Source organism: Sceloporus undulatus, chromosome 4, assembly GCF_019175285.1.
Source record: "Sceloporus undulatus isolate JIND9_A2432 ecotype Alabama chromosome 4, SceUnd_v1.1, whole genome shotgun sequence".
Lineage (NCBI taxonomy): Eukaryota > Metazoa > Chordata > Lepidosauria > Squamata > Phrynosomatidae > Sceloporus > Sceloporus undulatus.
Genome location: NC_056525.1, coordinates 65,490,960 through 65,513,477, shown reverse-complemented (window position 1 = coordinate 65,513,477; position 22,518 = coordinate 65,490,960). Strand labels below are relative to the sequence as shown.

Genomic DNA, 22,518 nt, shown 5'->3' with positions numbered 1-22,518 from the left:
CTGAGTCGTTCCTCATAGGGCAAGGTTTCCAGACCTTTCACCATTTTAGTCGCCCTCCTCTGGACACGCTCCAGTTTCTCAATGTCCTTTCTGAATTGTGGTGCCCACTTTTGTATTAATGAAAATGATTTTGTACATATACATCTCAGCTATATCCACTTATATCCATGCAGAGCCAACTTCTTCCCTAACATATGAGCTAATAAATCAATTGCTTTATTTATCCCTAAGAGTGGACTCAAGGCATCTGATAAAATAAAAAGAGACATCCACTGGGCTTGTATTAATTATAGTATCTAAAGTCAGAGCAGATCTAAGTGGGTTTATCTCCAAAGTGCTTAGCAAATTGTCCACAGAAGGGTGTTGATTTTGAATTCTGCTCTCACGAGCCAAGATGTAAAAAAGCTCCTAATCCTCTAAACATTCTTCTGGACACTTCTTTGTTGTCACAATGGTGACAAAGAAAAAAGTGGTGGGGGAATTATTTAGGAGTAGTTTCACCTGATATGTGACCAGACCCATCAGGAAACCTGGCTCCATCAACATTTGGGGGAAGATTATCTTTATAGCTCCTCCACCCCTGCAGAGATTCTGAATTCCAGTGAGACTAAACCTGATGAGGTAGTGATCTGTCAGTAGCAATGGAACTATAGAAAGTTCCTCCACTCCACATCTCATCCAACAGAGAAAACACGTTCCAGAGTTTTCAGCATGGTTGATGAAGTCGCCCAACAACAGAAGCTGAGAAGATTCCAACACCAAGCCTGCAATTATCCCAGCTAGCTCCGGAAGGGTGACTGTTGAGCATCGGGGTGGATGACACAACTGCATAATCCCTATTCTGTCCAAGCTGCCCAGCTACACACACACACACACACTGTAATCCTCCACAGTGTGGGATAGTGCACCTGGTCAGGCAGATGGAATCATGATAGACCACTGCAACTCTGCTTCCCAATCCCCCAGGTCTTTCTTGCTGCTGTACAGAGAATCCTGGTGGGCAAAGCTTGATGAAACAGCCCCATCCCCCCCCCCCAGCTTCATCCAACCATGTTTTCATAATTAAACCAGGTCAGCATGCTTATCCAGGATCAAATGCTAAATGACAGTTGTTTTCCCATTCACCAACTACATTTAAACAGCAGCATCTTTAATCCAGAGGAACTTTCACCACTACAATCAAGACTATCTCAACCAGAGGACAGTTTGGGAATAACCAACATCCTCCCTAAGTCACTCTCATTAGGGAAATTTCAAGACCTTTCTTGGTTTATACATTGTTTTCTTCTTCTACAAGGTTTGGAAATGTAACTTTTTTGAATAAATCTCCCAGCATCCCCCCAGGCTAGGGTCCCAGAAGTTGTAGGTCCAAAAAACTACATTCCAAAGTTCTGTTTCTGTATCTTTGACCATGTGTGTATCTACTAGTTAACCTAAATTACAGGCTAGGTTCCTATGCTGTGCTTGCATAATGTAGATCTACATTAATTTAGCTCCACAATAGTTGTTTAAGTGTGGCATGTTGTGCAATCCCAACTAGAGTAGACTTATTGATTCAATCTTTGACTGATGAGTCATCAGAAAAACAAATGCAATTGATTTAATGGTTCTACTCTATTCAGGATTTAGGCCCCATTAAAAGACTATGCTTGTGCAACACTGCTTACTCCACTGTAACCTAAACATATTGTTTCATAAGGGCTAAAAATACGACCACACATCTAAGATAAATTTATACAAGTATATGACACTAGCAGGATTCTGGCCATCACCTCATGCATCTGACAAAACGAAATCAAATAGTCCACAAAATGCATACTGCAATAAACATGTTAGCCTTCAAGGTATTACAAGCCGATGTACCTCTTTCAGTCACAACACAGTACATAGTAATTAATCCTCTGGAATTTCTTTGAGGAAAATAATCTGAGAAACTCTTTCCAATTTTTTGGTATCTGAATGTCTTTCAAAAAGCAAACACGTGATTGGAAATAGTAAATATAGACAGCACTTATGTTCTTTGGAAGTCGTAACTTTTAAATCTGTTGTTCAGTCAGAGTGTATGTAATGTCTAATGTTTAGTAATTAATCTTATTCTATATTGTATATATATAGTATTATATTGTATGTCTTGGTTTTTGTTTGTCTTTTTAAAAAAATAAATGAATAGCAATTTAAAAATAAAAAAATAATTAGTAATAACTCTTAATTTTTCATGCAGAGAGCTAATTTTTAGGTCATAAGTAGGCCTCATTCCCACTTACCTCTTGATTTGCTTCCTTCACTGATTCCTGAAACCAGTTCAGCAAACACAGTGCTTCCTGCTATGTTTGCGCCAGTTTCAAGAATCTGTGCAGGAAGCAACAGCCATGGCTTCCCCGCCATGTCTCCCTCCATCCTCCTGGCCAGACCGAGGGTGGAGGAGAGGCTGGGACAGAAGGAGAGAGTCAGACCGGGAGGACTGAGGCACACCGGGAAGACTAAGGACAGAGAATGGAGGTATGGCTGGGAAAGCCACTGCCAGTGGGAACCAGGACAGATTCAAATCCGATTCAATTACTCATGGTTCCCACTTGGGCTGAATCAATTTATTTCCAAACAAATCGATTCAGCCCAAAAAACACCCCATTTTACCAGTGTCTTTTTGCTGTGGGTTAAATGGGTAGAAATGGGTAACAACCATGTTCCCCCCCCCCCCCCATACTGAATTGCTTCAGAGACTCAAATTAAGTGGGAACCATGGTGGTTTAAACCGGATCATGACCCGGTTTAAACCATAGTGGGAACAACTCCTTAATGTGCAGAGGATGACATTTCAAAAGAGTCCTCCATGTGTGTGTGTAGAGAAGTAATGGCTGAAAGTGTTGTCTATACCTTTCCAAAGTACCAGAATCTCCAGGTTTTGTTATTTCATCTCTTTATTCACAGCCTTGACAGCAATGCCCATTATAAACTTCCTAGTACAATTTTGGAAGCTCCCCTAATTCTGGAGGGGGCAGCTCTGGTAGTCTTTGCGTTCCCAGCTCACATGCTACATGCAGGCCACTTTCAGGATCTAGAAAACGCTAGGAACAGAATGGCAAATGTACATGGCCCAGAATTTTCTAAATGAAACACACACAAGGAAAGGGGAGGGTTTTCACTAGCAATCCAGTGAGAATCTTGCCTAGACACATTGATACTACCTCATTGTTGTTGCTAATGGGTATGGCATAGGGTCTACATCATACCAATTAGGAAAAATAAGAGGGAAGTAGCGGCTCTTTAAGACTGGCTTTTAGCATCTGGTAGATCAGAATGTGGAGATGTCCTTGGCATCGCAGTTATACTAGCATCCTGTATAATTAATTATATTACATTGGAAAACATGGATTTTTTTTTCTTGAGTATTGTAATATATCTAGAGACAAGCCAAATGAACCATGGTGTTTGCAGCTACGCTGTAATTTCCCATTGTATCCTTGTAAACATAAAAGCATGCCTGTCTGTATGGGCCATTTGCTTAATTATTTATTTAATCAAATATGTATACCTGTCAATAAAGAGGACTGTAAAGAGCATGGCACTACCTGCATCTGATCTAATGGAAGAAGATATCTTGTATCGACCAAAATGTAAAATTTGTTGTCATTATTGACTCAAAAGGGTCCAAACTGTGTTTTTTCACAAGGATGTGTATTTTCAGACTGCCAATAACCATGTTGTTGTTGGGTGCCTTCAAGTCATTACCAGTTTATGATGACCTTAAGGTGAACTTATCACAGGGTTTTCTGGGGCTGGGAGAATTTAATTTACCCAAGGTCACCCAATTGGTTTCCATGTGTGAGCAAAGACTCAAACCATGATCTCCAGAGTCCTAATCGTATGCTCATACCACTACACCACACTGGTTTACAAATCATATTTATCATCTTGTAGCATTTCCTTTGTTCCATGTCACTTCACCCTTGAACCCACAGAAACTTCTGTAATAACTGCATTGGAGCGAATGTGTTGTCTGTCACCCTTCCATTTGTTTCCAATGTTTAGGCTGTAAGTGCCACATCTAATGTAGCTATAATGGCCCCACAAGCCCTTGGAAAAGTTAATTTTATGGACTACTGGTAGTTTTGCTAGCTGGTGGATTCTGGCAGTTGTAGTCCCCACACCACACCACACCCCATTTTTTTTTCTAAGCTCTGGGAATCATTTATGTATAATAAAAGCATACTGTTAAAAGAGATGAAAGCTGGCTCAGTTAAAGCTCATGGTTTACAGAAATACAAAAAATATTGAGCAAAAAATGATGGCAGTGAGAACAGTACCCACAAAAAACCCAATGAGGTTTGAGTATATTCAGTAGCCAAGAGACACAGAAAGACCCGAGGAGGCAAAATGGAAAACTAAAGCCCTAAATGGCTAAAGACCTCGATACCTCAAGGAAAAGTTCTATACGCATACATCTGAGCACTAGATTTGCTGGTCTTGCAATTAGATTATTGTAACCTCCTTCTGGCAGGGCTTCATCTCTCTCACCTCCGTCCGTTGATTTCTGTCCAGCATTCAGCTGCATGCATTATTACATCTGCTCGCCACTTTGACCATGTTTCTCCTCTATTATCATCCCTTCACTGGCTTCCCTTCCCCTTCTGTATTCAGTATAAGCTCCTGTTGTTGACTTTTAAAGCCCTGCATGGGCTGGCCCCTCCTTATTTATCTGAATTTCTTTCTCTTTACATTCCCACTGGTACCCTCCATTCTGGTAGTCAAGGTGTGCTGTCCCAGCATAGGATTCCACTGCCCCATCCCAGATTCGTCCCTTCTCGCTTGCTGCCCCTCACTCCTGGAAGGTCCTTCCCCCACGAACACAGGTCATCACTTCTTTAACCAGTTTCAAAACTGAGTTGAAGACTATATTGTTCAGGAAAGCGTTCCCAGGCATTGTGTGATTGTTTATACGATTGTTATCTGAGATCTGATATTTGATTTGATCTTTGATCTTTTAAATTTGTTGTCTGCTTTTTTATCTAATTCTATCTTGTATTATTGTCTTTTATTTTATAAGTATTTTGTAAAATGTATGCTATTGGCAGGTTTCATTTTTATCGATTTTATTGTTTGTATGTACAGCACTGTGTGAATCTACAGAGCTATATAAATAAAGTATAATAATAATAATAATAATAATAATAATAATAATAATAATAATAATAATGTGGAGACATAGGACCTTCTCAGCTATAGCACCCCAGCTGTGGAATAGCATCCCTTTCAAGGGACCAATTCTGGCCTCATTTCACTATCAAGTTAAAATATGGCTCTTCACCCATGCTTTTGGGGCTTTGAAATACCAGGAAATGGGTGTTTTTGACATTGTTATATCCTGGTGTTTTCTTTTATATTATTTTCAATTATTCTGTAGTGGTTTAATGGTGTTTTATTGTCTGCACCCCACTCTGGGAATAGAGCAGGATATAAATATGTTTTTAATATGTATATACATGTTGGGTAAGAAAGAGGATAGAAAAGAGTGTGGCTGTTTGACAGAGATGCCTGACATGAACCCTCCACAATGAAATGTTTTTAAATATTTTTGTTTAGGCCCCACTACTTTCAAGAACATATCAGATCAGAAGTAAAACAGGAAAGTTTGCACTTTGCAGGTAGTGAAACTGAAAGCCCTGGTATGCTGCACTGTGAGAGGCTTAGCATCATGGAATCAAAGTTTTCAAGAGTTTTGGAATTATTCACTGCTCATTCTCATTCAGGCGTGCAAAGGTGGGCATCATTCAAGAGAACAGCCTAGAGATGTTAGCTAGAGATGCAGAGAAACCATTTTGTATGAACTTACAAAATTCAGACTTCCCAAACCTATACACAATCACATGTACTCATGCAGCAAAATCTGCATTAAAAATCCTTATGTTACTGGAAGATACACTAAAGTAGCACCACTCAAAATGGTGGTCCCTGGACAGGTGTCAATGCCTGAGCCATTAGCTGCCAGTGCATTGTCAGTTACCAGGAATGAAAGAAACAATTGTCGCCAAGGAGCACAAATAAGGTGTCAATCCCTGGCACACTGGAAAAAAATAATTGTTAGTCCATCAAATAGTCGGATGCGCTAAGGGTTCTCCCAGGCTTGCAGAATGTCTCAGAATTTGGCAGGAGTTAAATCTATAGCTCACTCATTTTTTTCTTCTTTTCTTTTTTCTTCTTCTTCTTCTTCTTCTTCCTTTTTTTAATTTTATTTTTTTGGTCCTAGAGTTTTTCCCATGAATTTCTGGTACTAACTGCAACTTTTCTGACTGACTGTAGTGAGATGTTTTGTTTTGTTTTGTTTTTGTCCCAAGAGATTCTGATACAGGCCAGTGTAAATGACACCAGTCTGTTTCAATTTCCTGAGTTTGTCTTATGGTATATTTGGGTGGTCCCACTGATGATGTTTTGAATGGGATATGACTTTCACCATAGTGATTTTCCACCAACCTTCATTCCCTCCTCACTTTTCCAGTCACCAAATCCAATATTTCTTTTTTCCCCTTTCCTCATTCCTTTTGAGTTCTAGTTCTAAAATGATATTGTTCTACATGGCTAAAGAAAGAACTTTTAAAAAAATTAAATAGAAAATTAGAAATACAATATAGAAATAATGTGCAAGACATAGACGCTACAAGAAGATGGTTCTGCAGGAGGAGCATGCAGAGAGGAGGGTTTAAATTTATGGAAGAAATGGCAAGGATGGTGGGAATCCACATCTACTCATCAAAGGAGAGTAAAGAGTGGTTGAAAAGAAATATCAGAGCAGAAGTAGCTCTACAACCAGCAATAAATCAGGACCAAAAACCTGGCATATTTAGGGATGACTGGAAATGGGAGTAAAAACAAGTAATACAAGGCATGAAATTCCCTAACAGTACACTTCAACATTTCCCAGAACTATTGAGCAGTCCAGAGAACTCAGACATGCAATTAGATGGGAATTAAAGAGCTTGCAAACAGTGTATACATAGAAAAAGTGCAAATAAAAAGTGTCTGTTATGGGAAAAGGTTAAAAATGCCTCTGAATTTTTGTGTCCATTTTTAATGAACTGAACTGCATTTGAAAACTTATAAGACTCTGGTCCGAAATCAATTTGCAGTTGGAAAAATGAAAAATGAAAAATTTCACCAAACTAAAAACTAAAATCTGTTATTTCATCCATCCTTAAAGCTGCAACGACCTGCCAGAGGAGATCCGTCACATTCCCACTCTGACAGCTTTTAAGAAAGCACTCAAGATGGATCTCTTCTGGCAGGCCTTTCCAACTTAGTTACCCTCCCCAGATATAGAGATATTTGTCCCCTCACCTGTCTATTCTTCCCTCCTATGTTTCTGCCTATTTTTTTGGTTGTTTAATGTTTTTCATGTTTTTATACTATTACTGTTTAATTCTGTTTTAGTACTGGGAATGGGGGGGTAGGTCTAGGGTTTGATTTTTTAACTTTATTGTAATGTGATGGATTTTATTGTTGTAACCTGCCCGGATTCTTCGTGATTGGGCAGACTAGAAATAAATCATCATCATTATTATTATTATTATTATTATTATTATTATTATTATTATTATTATATAAATCAAGGAGACACTGATAGCCAAAGAAGCTGTGGACTGCCCATGTTCTTGGGACATCATAGTGAACAAATGACTTAAACCTGCAACAGGTTTTTGTCTCTGCTCAGTTCTACAAATGCCCCAGAAATGAAGAGGCATTCTTATAGCAGGGATGTAGCCAAGGGGGGGGGGGGGGGTTCTTGGGGTCAGCAGACAGTATGCAACAGACAGGTCCACCCCATCTCCTCCACCTGAAAGCCTAGACACTGTTATCTGTCTTTTCCCAGCAGGAAGGAAACAGTAAATCTCTCTCATCTTTCAGTAAACATGTCACCTGCAACCATAACCTCAACTGCATGGCTGTCAACAAGACAGATTACCTGCGTGCCTTGTTTGTTATTCTAATCCCTCCCCCTCAGTCTTAACTGAAAATAACACAAAATGCAGATGACCACATCATGACCACAAAACTAGATCAGTAGTAAAAATACATGTGGACATTCACATGTGTAGACACATACATGCATGTGCACATACATATGCATGCATACACACACAGCACCTCCACACACCAGTTCTTTCCAGCCATTGCCACACAGGAAGAAGCAAAAGGGGGGATGTTTTGGTGTTGTTGAACTGCACGGCCAAACAAGTTCAGCTATCTCAGTTGTTTTTTCAAACCTAAGTAAATTCTATATTCTGTTCTAACTTATAAAATGTTCTGGAGATTTGCTGGTTAAGCTGCATTATCAACAACCTCTGGAGGAGTCCAGTGCCTTTGCAGTTCAGTAGGTTCCTCCAGGAAGTGAAGCCTGTCCTGGTACCCTCTTGCTAAGTGTCTGGACCTAAACCATTGTTTGAAATTTTCCACAATCTCCTAGAACTGGAGTGGGCAAAGGGGGGGGGGCGTCTGAAGACCAATTTTCTAGACCCAGAACCTTCTGGGTATTGTGCCAGTTCTTCTGTGTGAACAAAAAAGTGACTAGAAGTGACACTTCTGGTGTTTTGGGGTTTGTTTTTTTTGGGGGGGGGAGGGGAGGAAGAGGTTTTCCTTTGGAACAAAGTTCTTGCTCAGGATTCTTGATCTCATTCTTCCAGGAACAAACATTCTCATTTTGGGGCAAAATATTTTTGACAGACAGGGCAGACCCAGAGTGTGAAAATCCTTGGGATCAACATGTGTCCTATCAAATGCATGATTTATATCCACATCTAGAATTTTGCTATTTCACAGTCATTGTGGGAAATATATGATGGTAGCAAGCAGTTGCTTTCCATTGCTGCTTCCCCAAGGGCCCTCTCAGATTTGTCTCTGGCTCTATCTTCTATTTTTTCCAGAGCTTAGAACATCCATTTTAAAAAGTAATTTGTTGCTTGTTACCTTTCACAAAGTAGCTCTCTGAGGTTATTTGTTGCTTGCTGTTGAAAGAGTTACTAAAATGGTTGGCATCCTCTTAGTGGTACATACATGAGGTGGGAATCCTCTTCCTACCTCATGCAACAACCAAAACCCTTGACAATCTAATATCCTTGAGTGAATGTCTTTCTCCCACAGCCCTGTAGTGGCTTGTGGAAAGTAAGGAGGAGTTGAGAAGCATCTGGCTATGTAGCCAGATGCTTCTAAACTCCCCCTTACTTTCCACAAGCCACTACAGGGCTGTGGGAGAAGCCCTGTGGCTATAGCCAGATCCATAAAACCAAATAAAGGTATCATCTGGGACCTCTTTGTGGTTTCCTGAAGGTCATGGAAGATAATATCATAATTATACATCTAGCTAAAGGCACATAGCCAGATGCTTCTCATCCATTCTTCACTCTGCACCAGTCACCACATGGCCATGGAGGGGGTGGCACAGGAGGATGGTTAGTCCTGTGGAAGGGGAGGAAAGGGGAGGGGAGATCATTCATAGTTCTTTCATGGCAGAACTTTACAATGCAGGACCTCAGCCTAGATTGTTTATTACTAATAAAGCACTACTTTTAATTTATTTTATTTTATTTAAAAAACTTTAAAAAAGTGAAATTTTGAAAATCTTCCAAGAAAACCCACCAAATGTAACATTTTAACAATCAATTCATCCATGTGTCTTGAACACACAGCATCTGAACAACTGTAGACTTCATGGCTCAGGTCCTCTACTAAATTGGATAAAAGCCTCTTACCTTTCTTGGTAAGGTTTTTTTGAGCCATAGAAGGGGGAAGGTGAATAGGAAGAATTTATGAAGGATGTACTTGACCCTTTAACTTCAGCACACTCAGTGCCAAAGGGACAAGAAAACCATTGTAATGCTTTATTGGTGGACAAGGTGCTTTATAAGGCATTAACTAGTTCCAACCTTCAAGTTAATGCTGGTTCAGTGAGTTATACTGGAGAAAACAGGGACTCATACCAGTGAAGCATAAGTAATGTTTGATTTTAACACATGTAGGAGGAAGAGCCTGTATACAGTATTATATGGAGAGACGAAACCAGCCCTGTGAAGTGCATAACCAGATTTAAGGCTGACAGGTTAGATGGGATAACCAGGGTGGATGAAGAATGGAGAGGGGTTTCTTCCTCCTCCCTCTCCCAAATCTTAATGAAACTCTGCCTCTGATATGAAATGACAGAAGCCCTGGTACTGAGCACCTCTTGCCTCAAGCACCAATTAAAATATTTCACTCCACAAAAACATGTAGCCGCATGGGAAATATAGTGCAAAATTATTGTTAAAAGGAGGGAAGAATTCCCCCAGAGAAATCGGCTGCCATGTAAATGATACCAAGTCTTCAAGCTGGGAGTACAGAAAGTGACTGGGACCGCTCCTTTATCTCTGTGTTGTCACATCCATTCACATCCCTCGCCAGACAATGCGCCTCTGTGGAATTCATGGGTGCCACGGAAGCTCAGAGGAGAGAATGGAGAGAACAAGAGGGACAGGGAAACATACCTACACCACGGCCTCTGCTTCCCCCTCTCTTGCTCTCCCACCCATGATAGAATCAGATGAAACAGAAAGTGCCTAAAAGCCAAGGAATTGGCAAAACCACCTCTGAGTCTTTCTTGCCTAAGAAAACCCTGTCAAATTCATAGGGTCATCATAAATCAACAGGTGGCTTAAAGGCACACAGACACACGCACACACACACAAGCAACTTATGCTTATGACTATATGGGGAAGAAAACATCAGACTCTGATGCTATAAGCTTGAAAATCCTATTTTTGTCCATGCCTATCTATATTCCCTTTTAATACAGGCTATTGGAAACTACAAAAAATGTTGTAGTGTGGAATGCTCCTTTTCAGGAGTCCACATCACCATGCCCTCCCCAGGATGCTCCATTATATTCTGCTCTCTGATCCAATTTTTCATCCCCGACCACCACCATTATATAATGTTTTGTGGTCAATGAGCATGTGCAATTTATGCTTGGCCTTGGCAGTTTGTGGTTCTCTGCTGATACTTGCCTCTGTGAATGAATGTTGCCATTTTGGCAGAGTGTGGGGAAGGTTAATCTTTGAGACTAACCCCTTCCCCAAGCTCCCAGCTAGAATTTGTTTATTGTTGTTGTTAACCACCCTTGAGTCGATTTCGACTCATGGCGACACTGTGGATGAGACATCTCCAAGACTCACTGTCCCCTGCTGTTCTGCTTAGGTCCTGTAAATTCATATTTGTGGCCTCCTTAATGGAGTCCATCCATCTAACATGCAACTTCCTCTCTTTCTACTTCCCTCCACCTTTCCTAACATTATTGGTTTTTTCCCCAATGAGTCATGCCTTCTTATGATGTGGCCAAAATACATCAGCCAAAGTTTAATCATCTTGGCTTTCCAGGAGATTTCTTGCTTGATCAGTTATAGGACCCATTTGTTTGTCTTTTTGGCTGCCCATGGTATCCTCAGCACTCTTCTTCAGCACCACATCTTGAATGAATTGATTCTCTTCCTGTCCACTTTCTTAACTGTCCAACTGTCACATCCATATGTGGTAATAGGGAATATAGTAGCTTGGATAAATATAGTGCTTTATAAATAAAGGTTAATAATAATAAACAATAATTGGATGATTCTGACTTCAGTGCTCAGTTGTATATCTTTGCATATTAGGATCTTTTCTAGTTCCTTCATAGCTCCCCTGCCACACATACACATTCTTAGTCCCCTTCTGATTTCCCAGCTGCAGTCCCCATTCTGGTTCATGTTTGATTCTAGGTATGAGACCTCTTTTCCTATTTCTATTTCCTCATTGTCCACGGTGAGTCTGTGTAGATCCTCTGTGGCCATTATTATTGTTTTCTTTATGTTCAGCAGTAAGTCTACCACTTCACTTTCTTCCTAGACTTTCCTTAGCAGTTGCTCCAAGTCTGAGACGTTTTCTGTTAGCAGTATGGTATTGTCTGCTTATCTTAGATTGGATGATATTCCTTCTTCCTATTTTCACTCCTCCTTCTTCTGTGTCCAAGACTTTTGGCTACATAAGGATTCATAAACCCTGTATTTTGGCGACTTAAATATAAGCACATAGGATTAGTTCAGCCTCTCTATATTAAGATACTAGGTTAATTCTTTACAGAGCAACAATGAACAGGCAGTACTTCCTCTGGCCAAAAGAAAAGTCTGTAAGACAAGGGATCTTTTTCTATCAGCTTTTCCCAATCTCTATATTTTTGGACTACAGTTCTCATCAGCCACAAGCAACATAGCCAAATGATCAGGGATGATGAGAATGGAAGTCAGAAATACCCAGTCGTGACAATGTCAGATACCAAGTTTCTTTGAAAGGTGATGGGCAACCAGTCAGGTACATAATAGAAAGAATCTACACTTGTGAACAGAAGGCCTAAAAGGTGGTGGACTCAAAGAGACATGCATCCATGCCTTCTAAGTAAAGTGTGACTAATGCTTTCTTTCTGTTTGTGTAATCCCACAAAACTCATGTCACTGCAGGACTACAAGTGAATAACAATATTGTAATGGTTCTATTTTTCTTTCCCTGGACTGTGTGAATAAAAATATTTCAAGTTTTATCTGGAAGAACCATAGTGTCAAGCTTTGGAGAATCTCCAAAGGCAGAGAGTTCCATAACAGAAAGACAGTCACTAAGACTCTGTCTACATCTCTGCATCTCTGTCTACCCTTGGCTATTCTGCTTTGGCACATAGATGTTATGTTTAAGGGAGCATTCTCAAATGTGCATGTGTACTCTGAATACTGAGAGAGAGAGAGAGAGAGAGAGAGAGAGAGAAGTGTTGAGCCTTGGGCCATAGCTCAACTTATATGACCCCAATATCTTTTAGTCTGGCTCAGGCAAAAAAAAAAAAAGTCTGTTTTTTCATTATGTGAATGTGGTTTTTTAAATTCTTACATGTATGTTTGACTGTATACCTGTATACCTATGCATTTAGAAAGGTGTGACCATGATGCATCCCATGTGTCAAGCATTCAAGTTCATACCCCTGGCTAAGGATGCACATGCAGCCATGCTCTTACGCTTGTGTTCACAATCTCAGCCAAGAGCCGTTCTTTGCAAAAGTTGCACTGCTTTCCATTCCTGTTGGCTTTTTTAAAAAAATGTGGTCCAACATAATGAACATGCCAACATTCCCAGCTGAGGGCAAAACACTAAATGTTGAGTTGGTCCTGAGCAGAGGGAACTCAAGCGCTTCCCAACTGTCAGTTCCTGTTTCAGAGAAGAATCAAAGGCAGCAACCCAGCAATAAGGAAAGGAACTGGACTTAATGGAGAGTCTGTAAGAAGAAACCAAACGAAACATTTTTTTGAAATTGCCCTAGGTAATATGAATGTCTAGAATATTTTATATAACCATCAAGCAGGGTTGGGGTATACTTCCATTGAACTGCACCTCGCTCCAGCATAAAACTGTAAAACATGTCAGAATAACTTTTTGAAGTAAATCATTTTAAATGGGAGATAAAATGAGAAAAAAGGACGCAGAGACAGATATGGCTGGGTATTGTGATTGTATAATGGCAATTTATGAACAGATGAGGAAAGGATCAGTGTGCAATGGAGAGGTGCAATGATTGCAAACAGTGAAGAAGTCATGCATGGACAGGAGGTGCACGTCAAGAAACGGCAAACCAAAGAAAAGAATAGAGAATTTACCTGGTAGGAATATTGATGAGTTAACTCTGGATTTGATATTAATTATGACAAAGATGGCAAGAACCAAACATTCACTCTGTGTTTCAGTCTTGCCTACTCTCAACTCTGATCAGTGCAAAACACTGACTCCTGCCTCAGATCATGCTCTGCTATTCCATGTCTGCCCCTTCTTCTACCGTAACAACCTCGCAAGGAACAATAGCCACAGTGTATATAGTGCTTTCAAATATCCATAATTCTTCTTTAGCTGCAACCACACTGCAGAAATTATCCTGGTTAACACCAGTTTAACTGACATGACTCAATGCTATGCAATTCTGGGATTTGTAGTTTTGTGAGTCATTTAGCCTTCTCTGTCAGAGCTCTGTGGGGGGGCAAAACAAACTATAATTCCCAGAATTCCATAGCATTGAGCCAAAACAATTAAAAGTGTCTCAGCCTGGATCACTTCTGCAGTGTGAATGCACCCTTAGTCATGCTATTGTCATAATTCTACAGTATACCTAAAAATTAGGTCAGTATTGTTACCATCATATTGCACAGAGGGAGACAGAGTGTTAAGCCTGAGAAGAGTTTAGGAAACTTACTTTTTGGACTACAACTTCCAAAATCACCCATATAGATGGCAGATGGTATCAAAGAGATTCTAACAGTTATACTTCAAAAAGTAACTTTTGCAAGTTCTGAGTCTGGGAGAAAGGGGCTTGCCTACTGGATTAAAGGCAAAATGACCAGACCATGGAGAAGCATCTTGATTTATAACTCATCCACTTAGCCACTATGCCACACCAGCTCCTAACCCTGTTGCACCATCATCCTACTCTACTTTGACCCAAATCATTATGTTATCTCTAGAACATGACTACCAGGATTCTCTCACTTACACCACTAATATAAAAACCATTGGCCATGTGCTTAATTTGATACCATACTATTTTCACTATTTTCACAGTGCCACTGAGTCCCACAGAGCATCTAATTCATATGGTTAGCCATACAGAGCAACTAGTACCTCTACATAGGGATGCAGTCTTCTAGATGCTAGACTACACTTCATACTAGCCCTAGCCAGCATAGGCAATAGGTGAGGTATTCTATGATCTGCAGTACAATAACATCTGGAGGAGTATGTGCTTAGCCCAACCCTTCTCTGATACAAGCATTCCCATACTTGGGTCCACAGATGAAAATTCCAAAATTCCTGAAATTAGGCATCATGACTGGGTTTCTAGTAGCTTAAGTCCAACTATATTTTAAAGACCAATTATGGAAACCAAACTTCAAGCAAGAACACCTCTCCACTAAGAAGGTAGCTGCCTGGAAACTCCAACACGGAAAATGCTCACAGCAACAGCAGCTGAGCAATGGACTTTTTCTTTGTTATCATCTTAGAACTGGAATTCAATATCGCAACATCCTGCCTCCCATAGTCCACCTCTCCCACCTCTTTAAAGCCTCTTACTTGTACATTTCTTGATGGCACTTCCCTTCTTGAGAGCATGGCGGCTTAGCTTGCAGTGGAAATTATCCTCCCAAAATTCAGCAAACCAAATGTTCCGGCGGTTGTTGTCCAGTGTCCTACTGGAGAAATAGCGATCAAAACCTGATAAGAGAAAGAGATGATAGATACATGAATCTCAAGTGTTAAACCATGTGGATCCTGGGGGTGGGGAATCAACAACATTTAATGTGTACTAAGATAAAAGTGTCTTTTCAACTATTGAAACTGCACAAAACAACTGGAGAGTTTTGTAGGAAACAGAATTATGAGTTCAAGGACTATTTATTGACTTCAGTGAGGGCTATGCTCCTCTGGAATATTTTAACTACATGTCCAACATGATAGACATAAGCTAAAAGCCTAATTCAGTTGAAACTGCATCTTAGATTTTAGTGTCCATTCAGAATGGAAGAACTGATAATTTGGGAGAAAGCATAACACAGTTTTGAGCCTGAGCATCAATTCCTTTAATAATATATTTAAGCAATATTTCGTAAAACTGAAAAAATGTTTGTGGATATGGTTGTTTTGACAGGACCATCAGCAGGAGACCAGCATTCCACATAGATTTATGTGGAATGTAACTGCTATTACTTCATTTTGTTGTTATGCACCTTCAAGTCATTTATGACTAATGGTGAGCCTAAGGCAGCCCTATCATGGGGCTTTCTGGGCAGATTTCTTCAGAGGAGGGTTTGCCATTGTCATCCTTTGAGGCTGAGAGAGTGTGACCTTCTGAAGGTCATCCAGTGGGTTTATATGTCTGAGTGGTATTCAAACCCTGGTTTCCAGAGTCCTAGTCCAACACTCAAACTACTACTTATTAAATTTGCATACTTATCAAATTTGCAGATGACACCAAATTAGGAGGAGTAGCAAATACCCCAAAGGACTGGATCAAAATTCAAAATGACCTGAATAGACTAGAAAGTTGGGCCAAAGCTAACAAAATGAATTTCAACACAGAGAAATGTAAGGTACTGCACTTAGGGCGGAAAAATGAAATGCACAGATATAGGATGGGGGACACATGGCTGAATGAAACTACATGTGAAAGGGACCTAGAGTCCAAGTAGACCACAAGGTGAACATGAGTCAACAGTGTGATGTGGCAGCTAAAAAGGCCAATGCAATTTTAGGTTGCATCAATAAAAGTACAATGTATAGATCAAGGGAAGTAACAGTGCCACTGTATTCTGCTTTGGTCAGGCCCCACCTGGAATACTGTGTACAATTCTGGACACCACAATTTTAAAAGGATGTGGAGAAACTGGAATTTATCCAAAGGAGGGTGACTAAAATGGTGAAGGGCCTGGAAACCATGCCCTATGAGGAACGACTTAGGGAACTGGGGATGTTTAGCCTGGAGAAGAGAAGGTTAAGAGCTGATATGATAGCCCTGTTTAAATATTTGAAGGGATGTCATATTGTTGAGGAAGCAAGCTTGTTTTCTGCTGCTCCGGAGACTAGGACCCGGAACAATGGATGCAAGCTCCAGGAAAAGAGATTCTACCTCAACATTAGGAGGAACTTCCTGATGGTAAGGGCTGTTCGACAGTGGAACACACTCCCTCAGAGTGTAGTGGAGTCTCCTTCCCTGGAGGTCTTTAAACAGAGGCTTGATGGCCATCTGTCAGGTATGCTTTGATTGAGATTTCTTGCATGGCAGGGGGTTGGACTGGATGGCCCTTGTGGTCTCTTCCAACTCTACAATTCATACTTTCATTCTATTCCTTAATCCTAAATTTCGTTAAACATGGGCCACTGTACAGGGTCCAATCAGAACTTCCCTTAATATCCCCTTTTTCCTCCCTGGATACAAAGTCATGCCCACATAGAAATGTGGTTGTTCAATTCAATGCCTTGAATGGGAAGAAGAACATGTACATCACAGACACATAGACACACCTAATAGTTCATCATCATCATCCAGATTCTACTCTGCCATAAACAACCAGAAATACTAAAATGTCTATTGAGCTGCCTCAGTGCAAGGAATACATTCATATGTTACAAGAAAAGAAGTTGAGTCACCATCCACAATGGAAGGCCAAACTCTCGAGGAGCAATACAAATTGGAGCCCAAAGGCAAAATGTGGTAATGATCAATGAGTTATAATAAAATATAATAATAAAAGTTTATTTCTATGCCGCTTTTCCAATTCAGATCAAAGCAGTGTACAAATCCAGATAAAATTACAATAATCAATAAAACAGATAAAACAAGATATAAAACAGCATATAAAACTAATTCTCGAGTAGCTGAGTAGGGGAATCCAGAAAAACATAGCCAGAGTCGTTACCAAATAGAGGGGGAAAACCAAAGTCACATCTCATGGGGAGAAAGCTTGGGAAAACAAGAAGGTCTTGAGATTCTTCTTAAACAAGTCCAAAGATGTGGTGGAGTGGAGCTCATCAGGGAGATTATTCCATATTCTCAAGGCCGTGATTGAAAAGACCCGTTGCGAGGTCCTCACATAATGCGCAGTTGGGACCTCCAGCAAGTTTTTCCCTGCAGACCTGAGTGTGCGGGGCGGATTATATGGGGAGAGGCAGTCCTCCAAGTACCCTGGGCCCAAGCCATTTAGGGCTTTATAGGTAATAACCAACACCTTGTGTTGTGCCCGGTAGCAAATAGGCAGCCAATGGAGATCTTTCAAAATAGGTGTTATATGGTCTGACCTGGAACCACCAGCGACCAATCTCGCTGCCATGTTTTGCACTATCTGCAGCTTCCGGGTTTGGTACAAGGGTTGCCCCTTGTAGAGCTCATTACAGAAATCCAATTGAGAGGTTACCAGAGCGTGGATTACAGTTTCAAGGTCCCTTCGATCCAGGTAGGGTTGCAGCTAGCGTATCAGCCGAAGCTGATAACAAGCGCTTCTGACCGTCGCATCCAGTTGAGATGTCAATTGGAGCGACGAGTCCAGAAGCACCCCCAGACTGCGAACTGAGTCCTTCAGGGGGAGTGTGACCCCATTCAGGACAAGTGGACAAATTCCACTACCCGGGCCCGATGAACCTATCACCAGTACTTCCGTTTTCTCTGGATTCAGGCTGACTTTGTTTTCCCTCATCCAGCCCATTACCGACTCCAAGAAGGCATTAGAGAAGAGATGCCATCCCTAGTCACTGCATCAGTTGGAGACACAGAGAAGTATATTTGGGTGTCATCAGCATACTGAAGACACCGCACCCCGTGACTCCGGATGATCTCTCCCAGCGGTTTCATGTAAATGTTGAATAGCATGGGGGACAGAATAGCTCTTTGAGGGACACCAGATGTAAGCGCCCTCTTATCTGAGCAAACATCCCCCAGCTGCACCATCTGGAATCTGCCTGAGAGGTAGGCACGGAACCACTGGAGCGCAGTGCCCCCGATACCTAACTCCCTCAGGCATCCGTATACCAGGGTTGTTTTTTGGAAGCAGGCCAGAAAGGATGCTTGGGAGCGAAACCGTGTATAGCCCTGGAGAGACCAGTATCCCAGATGTTAGTCAGGGCATCAACAGAGTCGCCGTCAGTTCCAACCATATACCCCTCTAGGGCTTCTTGGAACCTTTTGGGTTCCATCAGCCTTCAAGGGTGGACCAGCCTAATAGGTCCTCCACCCCCGGGAGGGCTATAGGTAGAAGCCTTGAGCCGAACCTCAACCAGGAAATGGTCCGTCCATGACAGGGCAGAGATATTAGATACCTCTGCCCAAGGAGTATCCATGTCCATACTGAAGACGACATCGAGGGTATTACCAGCATGATGGGTGGGCCCCGAGATCAGTTGAGACAGGCCCATGGCAGTCATGGTAGCCATGAACTCCCGAGCCGCACCTGTTGGAACATGACTGGCCTCGGAGGGGATGTTGAGGTCCCCCAGGACAAGAAGCCTCAGGGACTCCAACACCAGCTCCGAGACCAGTTGTGTCAGCTCGGCCAGGGAGTCTGTTAGCCCACGGGGTGGCCGGTAGACCAACAGAATCCCCAGGCTGTCTCTGGCCTTCAGGGTCAGGTAAATACACTCAATGAAGTCCGTTTTCCGGACATGTTTCCTGGTTAAGGATAAGATGTTCTTATGGATCAAGGCCACACCGCCCCCCTTATTCTTATATTATATTCTTATATTAAGAATGTGAAGAAGAAAAAATGTCAGTGGGAATAAAGCTCACTGTTCAGTGCTTCATGAGCTTATAAGAATTATCACTTCATTCTTGTCCCCCACGTATTCCCATAAATGTGACAGAACACTTGAAAAGAAAGGAAAGGAGAATAAAGAGAAAGGAGAAAGAATCCCACTGTGGGAGAAAGGTGGGATATAAATCCTGGGAAAACAAACAAACAAATGTTACAGTCTTCAAAGGTACAAGCCACAGCTTGTCTCTGAAGCTTATGAGAACATCATGATGACATTAAAGAGCGCTCTCCAACCAGGGCTTTTCCACTGTTTTAGTGCCACCATATTCCAGACTGAGAGAGGAATGGTTACTATTAGGGTTGCCAGATCTCAAGGCCTGGTCCAGACAGCATATGAGGTTGCAAATTCTTCAACCCTGGGCTGCATTCCCACTATGAAATGGATTGAATCGCTGATCAGTTTAAACGACCCACGTTCCCATTTGAAACCAGTTCCTGTTGCAATGTGATCAACTCCTGTCGTGATAAGGCAAAGCAAAGGCAACCACCCCCCCTGATTTTTCCAGACACTAGTTTCAAAGAGGTTCTTTTGAAAAGAATCAATTTCAAAGAGTGCTCAACAAGTGGAAACAACATATTAGAATTGCATAATTCGGGAGGGGAGAGACTAATGGCAAAGGGGTGTTTACCATCCCTCACTAGTTTTGGGGAGATTTCACACATACCCCAGTGCTGCCTTTTTGTTTGTTGGTGTGATGGGTGCTTTTTTGTGTGTAAATAAAATTAATCAATGAATTGATAGATTGGTTTTGCAACTATTTGCAAAGGCAAGTGGTTGCTAAACCAATCTATTGATTCATCGAATAGCGTTTGAAACTCAACATGTCCAAGACAGAGCTTCTTGTCTTTCCACCTAAGTCCTCTCTTCAATACTCCTTTTCTGTTTCTGTCAACAAGACCTTTATTCAACTGGTCCAGGAAGGCCGCAGTCTTGGTTTCACTTTTGATTCCTCTCTGTCTTTTATCCCCCACAGTCAGGCCACAGCCAAAGCCTGTAGATTCTTTCTTTACAACATTGCCAAAATCCGTCCATTTCTCTTGACCTCCAATGCCAAGACTCTGGTCCATGCTCTCATGGTCTCCCAACTAGATTACTGCAACCTCCCTCTGGCAGGGCTTCCTCTTTCTCATCTTTGTCCTTTAATTTCCATTCAGCATTCAGCGGCACGCATCATTACATCCGTTCACTAGTTTGACCATGTTTCTCCTTTATTATCATCCCTTCACTGGTTCCCCTTTCCCTTCCATATTCAGTATAAGCTTTTGTTGTCAACCTGTAAAGCCCTGCATGGGCTGGCCCCTCTTTATTTATCTGAACTTCTTTCTCCTTACATTCCCACTCGTACCCTCCATTCTAGTAGTCAAGGTCTGCTGTCCCAGCCTAGGATCTTCACTGCCCTGTCCCGATTCATCCCTTCTTACTTGCTGCCCCTCACTCCTGGAACCTTCTTCCCCCACAAACATGGGCTATCACTTTTTTGACCACTTTTAAATCTCAGTATGCATATTAATAACATGCATAATTATAATAATTTGCATAGTACGCAAATTAAGTGCCTGGATATAAAGGACTAGAATTACAACCCCCCCTCTCCTCTCGTGTGTGTGTGTGTGTGTGTGTGTGTGTGTGTGTGTGTTAATAACATCACCAAGACTATCTTTGGTTCTCAAATTTTGACCCAGAAACTTCAGGGTCTGGGGTGATCCTGAAAAGTCACTGTCCAAACCAAGATACACAGCTGGGCCCTGGATATATTTCTTATATCAAGGGAGTATATCTAGCTAGGGAGTGATGTCTGCAGGCGGGTATGGCTCCTCTGTGCCCCACTAGAGATGTCAATGCACCACGTGATGATGTGGAAGAAGGCCTTCTCAACTATGGCACCACAGTATGGAATGTCTCTCCCAGAGAGAGTTGTTTGGCACCAATGCTGACATTTAAGCATTAACTATAAATATAGCTCTTTATTAAAGTCTTTGGTCATCACTGATTTACTTCAAACAGTTTTAAAACAGTTTTAAACTGTTTTAATCTTTTAAACCATGTAAAGCTTATCAACACAGTTGTTTTGTGGTTTTTTTTGTTTGTTTGTTTTTTTGTTTGTTTGTTTGTTTTTGTCTATTTAAATTATTTCATTGTGTTAAATTGTTTTCACCTGTTTATATTGATTATACTGGCAAGCTGCTTTCAGAGCTTGCAATACAGAGCAGGATAAAAACAAACAAATATCTTCTTCTTAGGTCAACTATACAACCAAGTACAACTCAAACATTTCTGATAGGGAAATAAAGTAACATTATCATAGTTAGTGGTTGTGCAAGACTTTTTAAAACAATGTTTATACCTACATTCATTCCTTTAAATGCCATCACCCCCTTTCCACCCTCCACCCATTCTCTCCCATTCATATTTTTACAATCTTCCATAGCACTTCCTAAGGCAATAAACAATTGTTCTGGTTGTGCAAGACTCTTGAAGGCTTATAGACTTAAAGAATCGTAGAACCATAGAGTTGGAAGGAACCCTAAGAACCATCTAGTCCAAACCCCTGACAATATTTGCACTCTCCAGACCAGTTACACATGGGTATCACAGTCTAAAAGCAACAAGTAACAGGGAGCTTGGGAAAACTCCCTTCTAAAAGTGAAATAAAAGAATATAGTAATTTTGAGCTTGTGACTTCACAAAGCTATCTTGCTCTGAGTCAACATCTTGCAAGCTCCAGCCATAACAAAGGTTCAGTTAATCATGCATATTTTAGTCACACAAAACACAAACTTAATTTCCTTGGTATAAGTGGAAGTCAGAGGGGGGTAGAGTACAGAAAGGACGGATGGTGGCTGTGTATCTCTGTCCCCCACAGTCCCATCTAGCATAGCCTTATTAATTGAACGAATCCTTTAATGGTCTTGGGGCACTTGACAGCTCTTTCCTTTCTAATGAATGACACCTCTGCAAATGAAACTTTGGCTGTGAGATGAATCTGACAATGCTGGAACATGAATAGCCTTTGGTCAAGTAGACTAAACCTGTGCTAACAAATAGCTAAGGACTCATCTGTACAGTCACTCCTCCATATCCACGGATTCAAGCATCCATGGTTTGAAAATATTTTTAAAAATAATAATAATAAATTCCAAAAAA

The 22,518-nt window shown here is 41.1% G+C and overlaps 1 protein-coding gene across 1 annotated transcript in view; it reads right to left on the bottom strand.

Annotated features, from left to right (window-relative positions):
* GRM4 (glutamate metabotropic receptor 4) overlaps positions 1 to 22,518 on the bottom strand; it is a 456,565-nt gene that overhangs the window by 112,538 nt on the left and 321,509 nt on the right. Inside the window, exon 6 of the mRNA XM_042465970.1 lies at positions 15,148 to 15,288. Coding sequence (XP_042321904.1) covers positions 15,148 to 15,288 — 141 coding nt within the window. The remainder of the gene's footprint in view (positions 1 to 15,147; positions 15,289 to 22,518) is intronic.